The 15,261-nt window shown below is 46.6% G+C and overlaps 1 protein-coding gene across 6 annotated transcripts; it reads right to left on the minus strand.

Moving 5' to 3' along the window:
* Positions 1-4,016: 4,016 nt before the first annotated feature.
* C9H10orf95 (chromosome 9 C10orf95 homolog) lies at positions 4,017-14,859 on the minus strand. Of its 6 annotated transcripts, none has more exons than XM_088059710.1 (3): positions 14,675-14,859; positions 13,209-13,327; positions 4,017-5,589 (listed from the first exon to the last, which is right to left on the minus strand). In XM_088059710.1, exon 3 carries the CDS (start codon positions 5,526-5,528, stop codon positions 4,854-4,856), a length of 675 nt encoding a protein of 224 aa, XP_087915836.1. In that variant the 5' UTR covers positions 5,529-5,589; positions 13,209-13,327; positions 14,675-14,859; the 3' UTR covers positions 4,017-4,853. The 6 variants fall into 6 exon arrangements, with proteins under 6 accessions (XP_087915836.1, XP_087915837.1, XP_087915838.1 ...); XM_088059711.1 differs by having other exon boundaries at positions 13,190-13,327; XM_088059712.1 differs by having other exon boundaries at positions 13,209-13,396.
* Between the last annotated feature and the right edge of the window lie 402 nt (positions 14,860-15,261).

Below are 15,261 nucleotides of genomic sequence, written 5' to 3' on the forward strand. Positions count from 1 at the left end.
GGGGGGAATTCATGCCAGATGGCTGCTGGGCTGTCCCACTCAGCCCTAGCACCCACATCACCTCCTTGGGCCATGGAGCAAGGGAAGGAGGACCATCAGGGAAGGCTTGTTGGTGTTGACCCCCAACCTGCTCACCCTGCCTGTCTGCTTGAAGCCCTTCCCCTTTCTTTGCAAATCAGACCATGGGGGAAGATGAGGAGGAAAGCTTTTCCTTGGCCTGCACCTTTCACTTTCTCAAAACAGTGGCAGCAGAGGAATGAAGGCAGATGGATGGCACTTTGAACAGCAGATGTCCATCAATAATGTGAGGTAAAATGCCTCAGAGGAGAGTTTTAAGACTTAAAAAATGAAATACAAAGGCTTTCTGTGCACTCAAATAGCCAGGGACTGCAGGGTAACCACCCCATGGGCATGAGATGGACAACAAGCAGCCCCAAAGCATCCCAACCCTACCAACCATTTCAAGCCAGCAGGTGCTTCCATGTGGCTTCAGTGTCTCTGGCAGGCTGCCTTCCTGCTCACTCAGTTGCATAAGTGGCTGCCTGCAGAGCAGGAGGAGAAGGGAGATCAGAGTTTCAGGAGCTCAGAGCTATTGAAAATTCTGTGCCAAGTCACAGTGGTCTGAAAACCAACATAGGGCACAGCTGGGTCCCTGAGCTGCCTCTCTGACCCCTGATCACCTGCTGCAGGGTAAGGACCCTGGTGTTATCTCTGCTTTACTGCATCTCCCTCCACTGCTGCCCCTCCAGGCAGCCCCTGCAGTACTGCTGCACATGTACATGCCCCTGTGATACACCAGAGCTGACACTTTCGGCCAGGGATTCCTCAGCTTTTGCAACAGAGTTTGGCTCCTTTGCTACGTGCATCAGGATGGTGAATTCATGCTGCCCCAACTGAATTCCCAGTGGAGGGATTAAAATAGAGCCCTGGGCCAGCAGTTGAGCAATCGTGGAGTTCACTGCTCGTGCACAGTTGCTCAGTGCTTCCCTCACTGAAATCTTTGCCCATGCTCCAAAGCGGTGTGTGTCATTTCCCGTCTCTTCTGCTGACCTGAGGCAGCCCTTCTGCACTGCTGGCTTACAGGCAAAGGGCTGGAATCCTCTCCCGGTGCTTACTCCTGCCTAAGCCACTGTCATCACAACTGTGCCAAACTATTGCTGAGCCAAGGAAAAGCTTTTCAGCCATTAGCTTGGTCCCCAGGTTTGAAAGTGAACATCTACTGAGGGGTGAGGCTGCCCAAAGCTGCTGGCAGCATCAGCATCTCTGTGGGTGCTCAGGGGGATCCCCATGTGTCCCTCAAGTCTGCCCCTCCATGCGTGTGAGCTTTGCAACCCAAACCAGAGGGTGGGGCAGTAGGCAGCAAAGAGCAGGTGTAGAGTTGTGGGATGCACCAGCAAGGCCCAGGTTAACCCAGATGGAGACCAATCCCTCCCTGAATCTACTCTCTCAGCTGCCTGGAAAAGGCCTTTCACTCTTCATTTTTACACTAAGTTCCCATGTGTCCTTTCCCACTTCCAAATAGGCAGAAGGCCCCTGCACTTCATGGTGTACCCAGGGTAGCACCTGCTGCACAAATCATTCTCCTCAGCTGGCACCTCTCGGTTCAAGGGGTTCCCGTGGGCATTGGTTTCAGTATGAATGGAGCAGAGGGTCAGTGCCTGGGAGTGCTGGGCTGCTCTTGCAGGACTGAGCATCCCCATGGCACAGCTTGCCCCTTTTCAGACACGCACACTGAGGAAGAGCAGCTTAGACCAAGGGATGTGTGATACCTGCACACAGAGCAAGTACCTAGGGGGGTTCTCAGCACACCTGCCAATACCAACCCCATGTGGCAGAAATGTGGTTTCTCTTACAGCTCTAGCAGGTTTGCAGAGCTCAGGGCTGACCTGAAGCTTTGCAGTGACTCCAAACAACAGGATATGTTGAAGCAGTGGGAAAAAATGAGCCAGCCAACTTGAGCAAAGCTTCCAAAGAAAGTTGCATCTGTCTGTGCTGCTTCTGGGGTGAGAGGTGCCAGAGTCTTCTCCTTGTGGCAGCTCCCAGTTGCAAAAATCTATGTCAGCTCAGTGCCTGCCCTGTGTCAAAGCTATGACAAGATTTTTGCTATTTTTTCCCCCCTTGCAGATGGAGACACAGCTGGCTGGAGCCAGGGGAAGCTGACTCGCACTGGCTGCTTGGCTCTGAGAACTGAATTCCATAGGCGTTAAAGCCTTCAAAATGCCCTATGGATTCAGTTCTGCAGCTGGGCAGCAACTGAGCCTCGAACCTCCAGGAGGAGAAGGCAACTGTGAGGTCTTCATACAAGGAATATGTAAATTTTTACTCCTGCACAGAGACCAGATTAGGGACAGAGGCAAGTCATGGCCACCATAGAAATATCTGCTATCAGAGAGCTACTAAAGGTTTGTGGCACATCTTCCCCCAAGGGAAACAAAAGCCCAACTACAGAATGTTTTCTTCCCTCTGGAAGTGAAGTAGTACTTGAGAAAATAAATACATTGCTACCTCCTGATGTACTACATGCAATTGTGAGCCTCTACTAAAAATACACATTGTCAGAAGAACAGTCTGGGCGTGCCCAGAAATGTCCTGTTCGAAGTCCAAGCAGCAAAACAAAACAAAACTTCAGAGAAGATAAACAGGTCAGGATGGGTAAAGTTAAGGGCTATACCCTGTCTCCCTATGGGCCCTGGAGATGACCCCAATAGAGACATATTTAGAGAAAGTATTTGTGTAGGCAGCAGGCTCTGTTTTCATTCATCCATCATATACCTCTGGGAGAGCCTGGCTGTGCCCTTTGAGTTTTGGGTACATTTCCACTATAACACAGCGTCATGCCACCAGGAACCTAACAGCTGAAGGAATGGCTTGAGTTATAGGATGAGTTATTGTGCAAGTCCTTGTAATTTATGTGGCGTTTCAACATCACTGTACTGCAAACCCTATGCTCCTTCTCACCTTGCCCAGAAGAGCTGGTTTGCACCTCCTCCAGAATCTCAACTAGAGCAGCCCCTACCCATGGCAGGCAGCATCTGGTTCTGACAGCTCAACTGTGCCCCACAACAGTTCCAGGGGATGGGGAAGAAACTCCTTACCACACCCCACTGAGAGGTACACCACCGCACAGGGATCCAGTGCATGAACTTTGGGTTTTCTGCCCAAGGGAGCTGCTGCTGCTGGAAGGACAGGGAGTGCACCACCAGTGCAAGACTGGTGCAGCCATTTAACTGCACATCCCTAAAACTGGGCAGGACAGCCTGCTCAGCCAAGGAATAGATTAAAAAAAACCGCAGCCAACCAACCAACCCAGCAGGAACTGCTGCTTTTTTCCTATACTAGGATACTATACTAACAAAAAGCATAACTGATTAGCCAGCAGCTATTTTTGGAGGCCTTTTCTAGCCCATTCAGCAAGTCCCACTGCCATTGTTTGCAACACAGCCAAGGAGCATCAGTTTGGTCCAAGGTTTCTACAGCAGTTTTTCTGGTCAGCCCTCTTGCAGCTTTGTCTGGCAGCAGAGTTAACACATTTCCAAGCAGCTAAATGGGGAAGGGGAAATGCAGACAGTTGCAGAGACACTTTGGCAATTAGTTAAAATCTGTTGCACTAACTAAGAAGAAAAAAAAATAAAGAAAATACACTTGCTTTCACTTTATAGCAATTCAAAACAACCGAGGGCCTCCAAGTTCACCCTCACAGTCTCCTTTCCTCTGCAGGTGGGTAACATCCCATTCCCTCCCATGTGGGAGGGCAGGGAAGACTAGGAGACTACAGGGGGACAGAGAAGGTCCCATATTTCTCCTGTATGCACATAAAGTTCCTGCTGGTCCCTAGAGAAGCTGACAGAAAACAAACTAGGACAAGGCAGGGTACTGCCAAGTGCAGCAAGCCACTGTGTCTGGGCATGAACCACAGCAGAAGCCATCCCTAACTTCACAAGCAGGTGACAGATCTGATTGCAAGTTGTTCACAAAAGAGCCTGATATTAGGTAGTTAAGAATCAGAAATATAAGCATTTGCATTTGGGTTTTTTTATTGTTTATAATCATTTAAAAGGTACAGAAATTTGCAAGTAAGTCAGACCCAGTCCCTCCAGGCTTCCAGCACAGCTCTTCCAGTACAACCACCAAGCTATGGAAGTGCTGTGGTTCAACAACTCCAGTAGCCTCATTGGAGAGCCAGCACCTCCAACCAGAGCCAAGTCAGACCCAGAGCAGGGCCTCAACAGCAGTTTCAATAAGGACATGTGGCCAGGAGTACTGAGCACCACATTATCAAGTGTAAGAGGATGGGGACACCAGAGTGTAAAGAAGTGCTACATACAGGCCTCCTGTGGTGATAAAGCACAATGATATGGTCATAAACAGCAGTGACAAGACATGCAGACAATTGCTTTTTAGAGTGTTTGAGAACCCCCCATGTCCACTGGGACCTGCACAGCCCTCAGCCTGAAGGAAATTCAGCTTTTATCTTTCCAGGAAGAGAACCAGCTTACAGGCCCTTCCCCTGGACAAAGTAGGAAGAGACATCTTCTCTGATCAAGGGCTGCAGTTTGGAGATCCCCCACCAGGCTGTGACCAGTCAACCAAACCAGTGGAAATCAAATGTTCATTTCAAAACTGGGACCAATGAGCTGATCCAACAGTCAAGTATCATGTGGTTTCTTCACAGGATGATCATTGTGCATCAAAAAGGGGAAATCCACCCATTGTGGAGAATAGGGAGCAATTAAAAGAAATCAACAGGAATGGTGGCATCCATTGCTTGTGTTACTTGCCAGCCACACCAAAAACAGCTGCCAGCTGGCTCCCAAGAGGGTACTGGAGTTCAGTCCATTGGGTATCTAACTACCTCAACGTCTCAGTTTCTTTTTCTTCTTACGGTTCCGGTCCTCACTGCTGTCGTCTGCCTCACTGGCACTGGGGGTCACAGCCCGCTGGATGACCTTTTTCTCTACTGCATATTCCTGGTCTTCTATCTTGGGGTCTCCCTTGACCAAGAACTCTCCTTTCCGATAGGATATGGAAACATTAGTCCGTGGGTAGGTGCCATAAACCCTCCGGAGATCATCCTTCACAAATTCTGGGAGGTCTTTCCTTGGCCCAAACACTTTTCCAAGCTTCCCCCACTGAAGCTCCCCTCTCATTGTGAAACCTTCTGGCCACGTGTCTCGATACTGATCTGACCTCTGGCAGGCAGCATAGGGATGGTAGTTTGCATAGGGATTGTAGAGAGGGATAGGGACCATGGGAGGGAACTGCCAGGTGTGGTATGGATGGATATAGGGATTGGAGGCACTATAGAGATGGTGATACTCCACCTGACCTCCCGCATAGTCGGGGTAGCTGTTTCGGTCCACCACAAAGGTGATGGGTCGACTGTAGAAGTTGTGCATGTGGATGGGAGGGAACATCACAGAGCTGGACATGTCTTCTGCTCTCCCACGCCGCAGCGGTGGGTAGGTGTAGGCAGAAGGTAGGATCATGGTTGGGTAATATTCCCGTGGCACAAAGCTGGACTGGTACATTGCACAGGAGCCTGGGGTTTACACACGACACTTCTCTGGAGCAGTTGCTGAGTCTCAAAAGCTGTGAGGACAAAAGAAGAGAAATCACTTACATTGATTATATACATTTCAGGCTGAATGAGGAGACACACTTTGCACTGTAAGCATGCCAACTAATTAATACAAAGAACTCCCCACAGCTTGTAGTGGCAGTAACCTATCAAGAACAAGTGAGCCACATTGCCAGTGACTACCTGTTAGCTGTTCTGCAAGACATCATTTAACTCGCATATCGCAGAGTTGCAAAGATGAGAACAAGCTGACAAAGACCACTGAGGGCAGAAGAGTCAACGTCATCTCCTCATGACTTGTGTCTGCAGTGCTGGGAAGCAGCAAGACACTGCAAGAAGCTGAAGGCCCTTGAGCAGGCATGAAAATGGGGAAGCCAGGCACAAGGAAAAGAAACTAAGCAAGCTGGCAAAGAAAGGAAAGAGCCCAACCCTGCTGCAATCATGTCAACTGCCATCCTGCCCAGACAAGGAAACCTTAAACAAATAAGATCTTCAACTGTCCTTGACTCTCTCCCCATCCTCCCAAAGCCCTGCTTTTACTCAGATAAGCAAACTAGAGTTGCACCGACTGTTTATTTCTAGAGCAAAATACAGGCACATCTACATTTCCTCTGACAAGTTCTTATGTACTGGTTTCTCTTCCTGGTCTCACTAATTACCATTCACATTTAAGTGTGCATTTACCTTGAGCAACTCTGACCCACAGCTGAATTTGCTCCTAGTCTGCCCTTGCCAGATATCCAGGCATCCTCCAGAGCACGAAGCAATGTCCTCCCACGACTTATTATCCTCTCCCCTAGTCAGGAAAGGAAGCTGTACATAGCACAGTGTTGCTTTTTATTAAAAAAAAAAGTCTGCTATCAGAGACAGGAAAAGACCATGCACAGAACTAAAGGCAGCAAACTGGATATTTGTTTTCTCATGGATTCAGATCCTGTGGGCTCTTCTCGCTTTAGCCTTAACTGGAGTTGCCTCTCCCACAGATGTTGACCAAGAAAGAGAGATTGAAGTTTAGCTGTCCCCTAATAGCTGCCTGACACAAGCAATGCTGGGTACTGCAAAGTGGAGGTTTTTCTTTTTAACCAGCACAAGTTCCTCCCATTCCTAGAGGTTCATAATGTACATTATCTGGCTCAAGCCTATTTTGCCATGGGATCAGGGCTAGAAGCCTTTACCCCACACAGGGAACAGCACTGGAGTATTCAGTCAAGACTTGCAGCACCCTTAAACAAGACTTGCAGTCTTGGAGGCAAAGCCCGTCACAACCATCACCCCCTCAGATAGGAGGAAATGAAACTAAGTTCACAACTTAACCTTGCCTAACTTGCTCAGAACCACCACAAAAATGCAAAATGGTGTTGAATGTCAATGGAAGCATGAGGTAGGCATGTGAAATAAATGGTCTCATCTTGAAAGCTAGTCTCAGTATCTCTTTAAATAGCTCATCCATGCATCCCTGTTGAGATCCACACTTCTGTGAACTACCTTTGTTTCAGAGCAAGTGGTCTGCACAGATTGTGCAGCTATTGCATCCATCATTCGAAATAAAGCAAGCCCAGTTTACACCCCTTCTGCTGGGGCACTGTGCTACACCATGCCAGTTAAGGACAACCCTGGAGAAGCTGTTCACATTTAGCTGATGACCAGCTCTTGCTCAAAAGCTTCTGTAGCACCTCGCATTTTGGTTGTCAGCATCATTGCTCCCAGGTCTTCCTGGCAGCTGCAAGGAGGACTGACAGGCCATCTAAATCACTGGGGGTTTATCACAAGGCAGCCCGAGCACAGCTACCAATTGCTTTGATTTTATACCAGATGAAGATAAGGGGAACAAGCTGGTGGCTCAGCCAGGCAGGACAACCCACAAGAGGAAGCAAACCGAAGAGATAAGAAGGGGGAACAAGATGAGGATTAAGTGGGGCTAGAAGCACTTCAGGGCAGCATTGTCACATGCCCCGCCACATAAGTAAATACATTTCCCTGGAAGCAGATCACTCAGGAGGAATGTGCTGACATCCTACATAAGACTTCACAGCCCCAGAGGAAGTTTGCAAACCTGTCGCAGCAAGCCTTGACCGGGTGGCCTCTGCCAGGCTCCTCTGCACAGCTGCCTGGTGCTGCCCTGTCCCTGCCTGACAAGAAGAGCTCTCCCCATGCCCCAGCCCAGAGCTCTCAGACTACCCAGACACAGCCGTACCTGCACAGGGCACTGAGCACCAGCTCCTGGCTTGTAGGACTCAGCACTGCTCTGAATGCTCAGGCGTGTTGCAACAAGGTTTTGGTGTGCAGGAGGCCTCTGCAGAGCTGCACCCTGGTGCTCCCAGGGGCTGACAATGCAGTTTACCCCACCATTACCCAACTGCCTGTTCATACTGACCTTCAGGCTGAGCTACAGCATGTCAAATCCATGTGTATAGGAGAAGAGGGCTTTGAGAACACCAGTACTAGCTTGCCCAATCCTGTCCCACACTTACCAGGAAGTAAAAGCAGACACTGCTTCAGGGAAAATGGGGTTGGCCCAGAAGGTGATCATTTGTGAGGCCATCTGATGGCCGGAAGGCATCAAAAGCCTTCTTAAGAATAGAAGATACTTAAGAAAACCAACTCCAAACACCAACATCAAGTGGTGCCACTTGAGGAAGGAGTCCAATCCCCAGTTTCTTCTCCCCCTCGTTTTCTCAAGGAGACCTTATAGCACCTTTCAGTACCTAAAGGGGGTCTCCAAGAAGGATGGAAAGGGAATTTTCAGAAGGCCAAGAAGTGATAGGAGAAGGGGGAATGGTTTCAAGCTGATGGAGAGCAAATTCAAATCTAATACTAAAAATTAAAATTCTTTACTGTGAGAGTGGTGAGGCACTGGAGCAGGCTGCCCTGAGAAACTGTGGATGCCCTATCCCTGGAAGCATTCCTGGTGAGGCATGATAGGGTTCTGAGGACTCAGGTCTAGAAAGGTGCCCGTTCCCATGGCAGAGAAGTTGGAACTGTATGATCTTTAAGTCCCTTCCAGCTCAAACCATACTATATCCACCTGTTCCTGCCAGCAGCCAGAGGCCAGCCTGGACTTAGAAGTAAGTATCTGACAGCCTCAAACTCTTCAGGAGCAACTACAGGACCAGAAAGAGGGAAGGGAACCTAGCTGATCTGTCTCTTCAGACTACCATCCTCCATTGTTCCACTTTCAAGCTCTGTTATACCTTGGGGGGGAAAAAAAATAAAAATCACCATATCTGTTGCCCAGCACTTGAATGTCCTGAGCAGGAACAGGCAAAGAAGCCCTTAAAGCCTGTGCTGAACTCTGCTGAGTGCTTGCCTGCTCCTGAGAGCCACTGACATCAATCAATACATGCCAGGTATTGGTGGCAGAGATGGAAAGCCTGGATGGGCAGACAGCAGGCAATGCCTGAGAGCCAAGTGTCCCCAAGCCAGGGCACTGAGAGCAGTGGTTGCAGCAGGGAGCAACAAGGGACCAACACAGTGAGAAAGGCCACAGCAAGAGACAAGGCAGCCTCTCGTTTTAAGCTTTTCCAGCAATTTTGACCTTGCTGGAAAAGGGTTCAAATCCCACTTGGCTGGAGCTGAATGAAGCACCACATAGGCACAATAAAAAGGAGAGAAAACTCCAAGATGGTCACAGAAAACTAACAGGATCATCATTTCTGCTTAGTGAGAACATGATACTGCAGACTACTCCCAGGCTTGCCAGAGCTGACTCCAGCAATTCCCTTACCCACTGCCCCAGTCACCTGGCAGCACTTTTCCCTCCTCAAACATCTTGGTGCAGGTCAAGGGGACTGACACCACAGCTCCCAAAAAAGGCCTGCCAAGGAAAGTGTGCTTCACACCAGCTGCCCCACACAGTTGCTATGGAGCAACCAAGCAATGTTTGCAATACAAAAGTAGAGAAGACATTTGATAAGAGAAGCTTTTGTTTCAGCTCTCTCAGTTACTACAGGTGATAAATCCACCACTAGTTAAAACAGAAATGCCCAAGTCTGGTAGAACTTTCCTAGTATTTAAAGCAGCACAAATTACCTGCTAAAAATACAGAATATCATGTTTTTTTCTGAACATCTCAGGGCAGTAGAGCTTTACTATCACCTAGGCTAGCTTTGAATTTGGTGAGCTTTCTTTTTAGGTATTTGTAGAACACAAGAGACCACTGTGAGCTACAGAAAACAGCAGTGTAAATATTCAATTCCATGCCAGACTAGACATTTTGTAGGAGAGAGATTAAAGTGAACATGACTGTATCATGGGCAATAGCAACATACAGGTGTGCCACAATACCCAACATGTGAAACTTCATACAAGTATCTCACATGTCTGGAGAGACTGGTTTCATCAAGTCTTCTGTCCATCTAAAGAAGGGTTCCCAGGCCAGGCTGGCAGTTTGGGGTGGGTTTAGATACTTCCTCAGGGTACATGCTGCAAGCCAACATAACTGTAGAGACACTGGGCCCATGGGAGAGGACCACGGCCATCTAATTTACTGTAACTCTCAGCCAAGTCTATTCTTCCCTATTCCATAGCCCTGTGATCAGCTCACAAATGAAGATACCATTAAGTTCCCATTTCCTTTCCTCTGTTCCAGCACTCAAGATTTCAGACTATTCTTTCTAGCTTTTTTCCTGACCTCTTCCTCTCCCCACCCCACAAAAAACCACAGATCTCCTGCCATTGCTCTGTAACAACTCCTAAGTGTACAGGGATGAATACTGCAAAAGCACCAATTTCCCCCCACCAAGAAGATGAAGTAATGGGTTATTTCCAGTTAGTCTCCCCATTTTGAGCAGAGTCTGCAAAATTGTTGCCACCTGACAAAGCTTTGGCTTTTTAAAAAAAAAAAAAACACCAAACAAGAAAACCCCAAACCTATAAGGACTGCTTAAAGTGAGACGTTAAAACTGATTGTTTTTATTCAGCCAAGGTTTGTTTTCCATCACTCTGGTGTCAGTCCCATGCACTTATCCAGCATCCTGGTAGCTGGAGATAGTGTGTGGGAGAAGATCATGACAAAGCAGTTTCACATTTTTCCTTGTCACTTCTATCCCTTTATTGCCAACTTAAGGTCAAGCTTAGTTTGAAGTCTTTTCAGTAAAATTCATCCAGGAGAAGACTCCCAACTGTTGTGGAGGTGGGAGAATGGTACAAAAAGTCACACAACACAATAACTTTGATCCTCCATCACCAGTACTGATCCTCAGGATGCAGGCACTTGGCTGCCTTCCTAAATAGGATGCCCAGCAGCAACACAGGAATTCAAGAAAAATGCAATAGCTCCTTAAAAGCTGGGCCTTCTCAGGCCTCATTTTTTATCTAGAGGATCAGATTCCCATGCTAGTGCTGCTTAATAATGGAAAAACTTGAATTTTGAACACAAATCCATTTACCCCCCAGACATAAAACAGCACCACATTTTGCTACACTCACCAAGAGAAAACCAACCCATACTGCCCCAGCAAAGCACCTCAAGAAGTGTTAAATACTACACAAAAGGTTACTGCATCATGCCTAGTTCAAGGTACCAGCAGACAGTAGTGACTTACAACAATACAAATCAATGCTGAAGAAAACAGGTCTCCCCACATCACTAACCCAGTCTGAAGAACTCCCCCAGCAATGCTGGGCCTCTGACCTGGTTTCCCCTCACCCCACAGGAGGGACCTTTCTATCAGAAATTGCTTCACTGCCCAAATTCTTACAGCAGCCCAAGCCAACTGGAAAGATACCACAAGCACAGCTGATACAAGAGCTCCATGAACAATCTCTTCAGCTCAGCCAAAGAGGAGAATTTAACTTCTGAAGCCAGTAGACACCAGTCTCACCCTGCTGTTACTAGTGCACCACAAAGAAAAGAGCTGTTACCAGCTGGCACTGGTAACTGTGGAAATAGCAGCTATTGCATATTACAGTCAGTCACCCCTTATAGAGGCCCTTTGAAGAGGGAGCAGATCCATTTCAGTTATTCAAAGCAACATTCCCAGAAAGCACTGAAGTCTAGTGGGTCTGGCACTTGTTTCTGAGGTCTGCACAAAGCCCAGACTCTATGAAATCAAAACACCAGGAAAAGGCCAAGTCATTGCAGAGCAAATCTTACTTGACAGTAGCTATCCAGAAACCACCCCCCTGCATAACTCTGCTCAAATAGCAGCCAAAACGCAACTCACTGGTGACAGAGAGGTTTGGAGCAGCCACTCCTGCTCTGACTGCAGCTGCTGGATAACACAGCTGTGCCACCAAGAATAAAACATGAGTGTTACCATAGGATGGCTGCATCAGCAGGCAAGGCTCTAGAAAACATCCCTGCCTGCTGCCAAGGTGATCCTGACACTGTCACCTATTCGGCCTCTCCCTGGGTATGTGTCTGCTGCACCAGAGCATACATTATAGATATACTCCACAGTTTCTCTTTCTGATACATTCTCCTTTTGGCTTAGCCTAACTTTGTTATTAAAGCTTCTACCACCACTATTCTCATCTTCCCAGTAGCCACTGCAGGTACCCTTTGCATCAGATGCCTTCCTCCACCTGAAGTTCAAACCTGCATCCCATGTCTCAGTACCCTATGTTTTTTCTCATTTAAACCCTTTCCCAGACACAGCTCTCTATCTAGACACTACTCTTTTTTCTTTAGTTGAGCATATTTTAATAGGTATTTCATAGCATTCAGTCCTAAGGATCCCCTCCATGTTAAAACAATCTGCACAGACCTGCTCCTCCTGTCACTCAAGAGTTCATCTGATAGCCATCATCTCCATCCATACATGCTCTTCTTCAAAGAAAAGATCTCAGTATCAGTTAGCTCAAGCTTCCAAATTAGGAGGTCCTGGTTGAGCCCCCAGCTATGACTTCTGCCCAGCTATTCCCCTTCACATGACAGTGTTGAGAGAACAGACTCAGGGCACTAACTTGTATCAAGCACACCAATAAATCAACTAAGCAACCTCATTAATGCACCAGTAGCATCTCATGGCTATTTAGATTACTTTGCACACAGCCATGAAGCTACTAATCAAGCCTTAAAAAGCACACATGATGCTGTTGAGTCACCCTTTCCTCCCACACCACTTAGCACCAGGATATGCATCTATCCCACTTTTCTCTGCCCTCCCACAACAATTCTTTCCAACATAGACCTGATGTAGAGTCCAGCAGGTTGTTCAAGGAGCATCACTTCAGCGTTCCCGTGGGCTTGGGTCCTCAGGCTTTGCTATCATCCACAGATACCTGCAGTCCTTCAGTCAGCTAATCTCACTTTTGTCTCATTTTATGTATTATTCTCTTATTTCAGGATCCACTTTTTCTGGCACATTTATGCTTCCCTTACTCTAGTCTCCTCCCAAACACCCAATCCACCCAGATTATTTCTTCCTCAGTTTTGCTACATCTATCATTAAGCCTGACAAGTCTGATATCGTTACCTTGGCAATCTCAGCCTTACATAGTATTGCTGATATGGTGCAGGTGGCCTTGAAAGGTTTTACTCTGCAAGAGCTGCTTCAGACACTCCATAATTATCTGGTTCCTCCTGGTTATATATTGTTTACTTTATACACGCCAAGACAAATCATTCAATTCCAGCCTTAATTCCCACACCCAGCTCCAGTTACCTACCAGCACTTTCTTATCTTACCCACGGACAGTTTGCATAGCAGAGCAACGTGTTTTGTACTTCCACAGCATTCTGCTCTCTCAGCTACTTGATTACAAGTCTTTGTCCTTGAAGAGCTCTTAGGAGAGTTTCCTGATATCCTGTAAAGGAGTTAACTGGTCACACAGCCTGGTTCTCCAGAGGGAGTTTGTGTCCACAGTGGGTTTCCTCTGTTGACAAGCACCAGTGTCACAGAAAACTGTTTGCATTTTAACCCTTCGTTCTTTAAATACAATTAGATCCCATTCCCACATATCCTGCATCAAGGATAGATCTGCAGGAGTATAGAAGGCATAATCTTACACACTTGCACTAAGTCTTCCCAGGTGATGAACACTCTAAATAGCAGGGCAGGAAACATTATCCAGTCTTTGGGGTTGTATTACACACGACTTACCCCTCTAGCATGCAAGGGAGTTTCCTGTTACAACAGCAACACACACTGCATTTCTAGTGCAAGTTCAAACAGCTGAGCTAGAATTACCTATAGGAATACTACTCTTACTGCATCCCCAAGGCAGACAACTGCAGCATCTGCTGATCTATAACTTTGCTATAACTTAAAAAAAACCAAAACCAACTACCTTCTCTTATAGTCTTTAGACAATACAGAACATAGCTCACAAATAACATTATTGATTTTTTAAAATGGGAATCAAAAGAAAATCTTATGTTTCCAGGAATACAATCACTCAAAGGCCTTTCTGTATATTTTTTTCCAAATTAAAGTACTTAAAGCCTCTCATCACACAACAATGCCTACTTACATTAGTATCTTTCAGAAGCAGGTAGTGCTAGGAATGTTACAGAGTAGAGCACTAGCCTGAATCAATACAACAACCAAATTATGCTACTGTAGGTGGACTTGCACCCACATAATCAAACAGTAGATGTGAAAGGAATGCCACCTCCAAAGAGATTTATGTTTTTAAAAAGCCAGACAAAATACCAGACACCTCAGTTGCACACTGCTCTACTATTGCAAACATTTAAGGTAGCATATAAATGCAGCAACATCACAAAACAGCCCAGTCTATAAGTGCAGAACTCAGACACATTTGCTAGGCATACATGTACTCACATTTAGAGAAAAGATAACCAAGAGGATACCTTCACTTAACCAAGAAAGAGTAGGATGCACAACCTGATCATAAGAAAGCAGGTTACTTTCTACAGGCTCTTTTTCACTGAAGTGCCTTAAGGACACACAGAGAGTACAGAGATGCCTTAAGATACCACATTACACCTTATGGAAGTTTTTCCTGGGGTAACCAGGGCTGCAAAACCTGCCTGAACTTGCCCTTATAGCTAAAGGTAGCAACAGGAAACTCATTCCTTCAGCAATTACTTTACATGCTCAGACAGAGAACAAGGATACAGAACAGAGACAAAGAAGCAGCTAAAACCAGTACATAAAGTCAGCATAGAAAAACCTCAAAAGCACTTACCAAAACGTCTGGTTCTTTCTCAAGTCAGCAAGACTCAAAGAACTGTAACCTTTAAAGCAAGAGACTAACATAGAAAAGAGCCCCCCTACTAAGGACTATAGACATAAACCCTCTTATATTCTCTTAGTTTTACTTCCCCCAAGCTTTTTATTCACATGTAGCTCTAACTAAGCTGGTATTTGTAGTAACAGCTCATCCAGCTTGTAATCAAGTAAGAAGCCATATCAGTGGCTCCCATCAGCACTACCTTATTGTAAGCACCTGCATTGTGCTGGACTTTTACGGACAGAAATCTCCACAGGAGTTTTAAATGGGTGACTCCATGTGCGAGATCAGCTCATCATCACCCAGCACAGCAGGAGCAGCAGTGCAGCTCCTTTGGGATGCTTAGTGATTCTGTGATCTTAGAGGTCTTTTCCAAACTAAATGATTCTTTGATTAGTGCCTTATACCTTGCTCTTCTGTTAGTGATCTCAATAGCTGAAGCTAAATACCTACAAATCACTCTTTAATTGCAAACCATGTTGATTACAATTAGTTGTCTGGCTTCTGGGAATTTATAAAAATTACCTGCTTAAGAAGCTACT

This window comes from Pseudopodoces humilis, chromosome 9 (genome assembly GCF_049639895.1).
Source record: "Pseudopodoces humilis isolate 2021_Gansu_Grassland_sample_001 chromosome 9, ASM4963989v1, whole genome shotgun sequence".
Taxonomy (NCBI): domain Eukaryota; kingdom Metazoa; phylum Chordata; class Aves; order Passeriformes; family Paridae; genus Pseudopodoces; species Pseudopodoces humilis.

Bases quoted from the DNA above. Each gene is read 5' to 3' on its own strand.
- C9H10orf95 (XM_088059713.1), bottom strand. From the start codon at position 5,528: ATGTACCAGTCCAGCTTTGTGCCACGGGAATATTACCCAACCATGATC.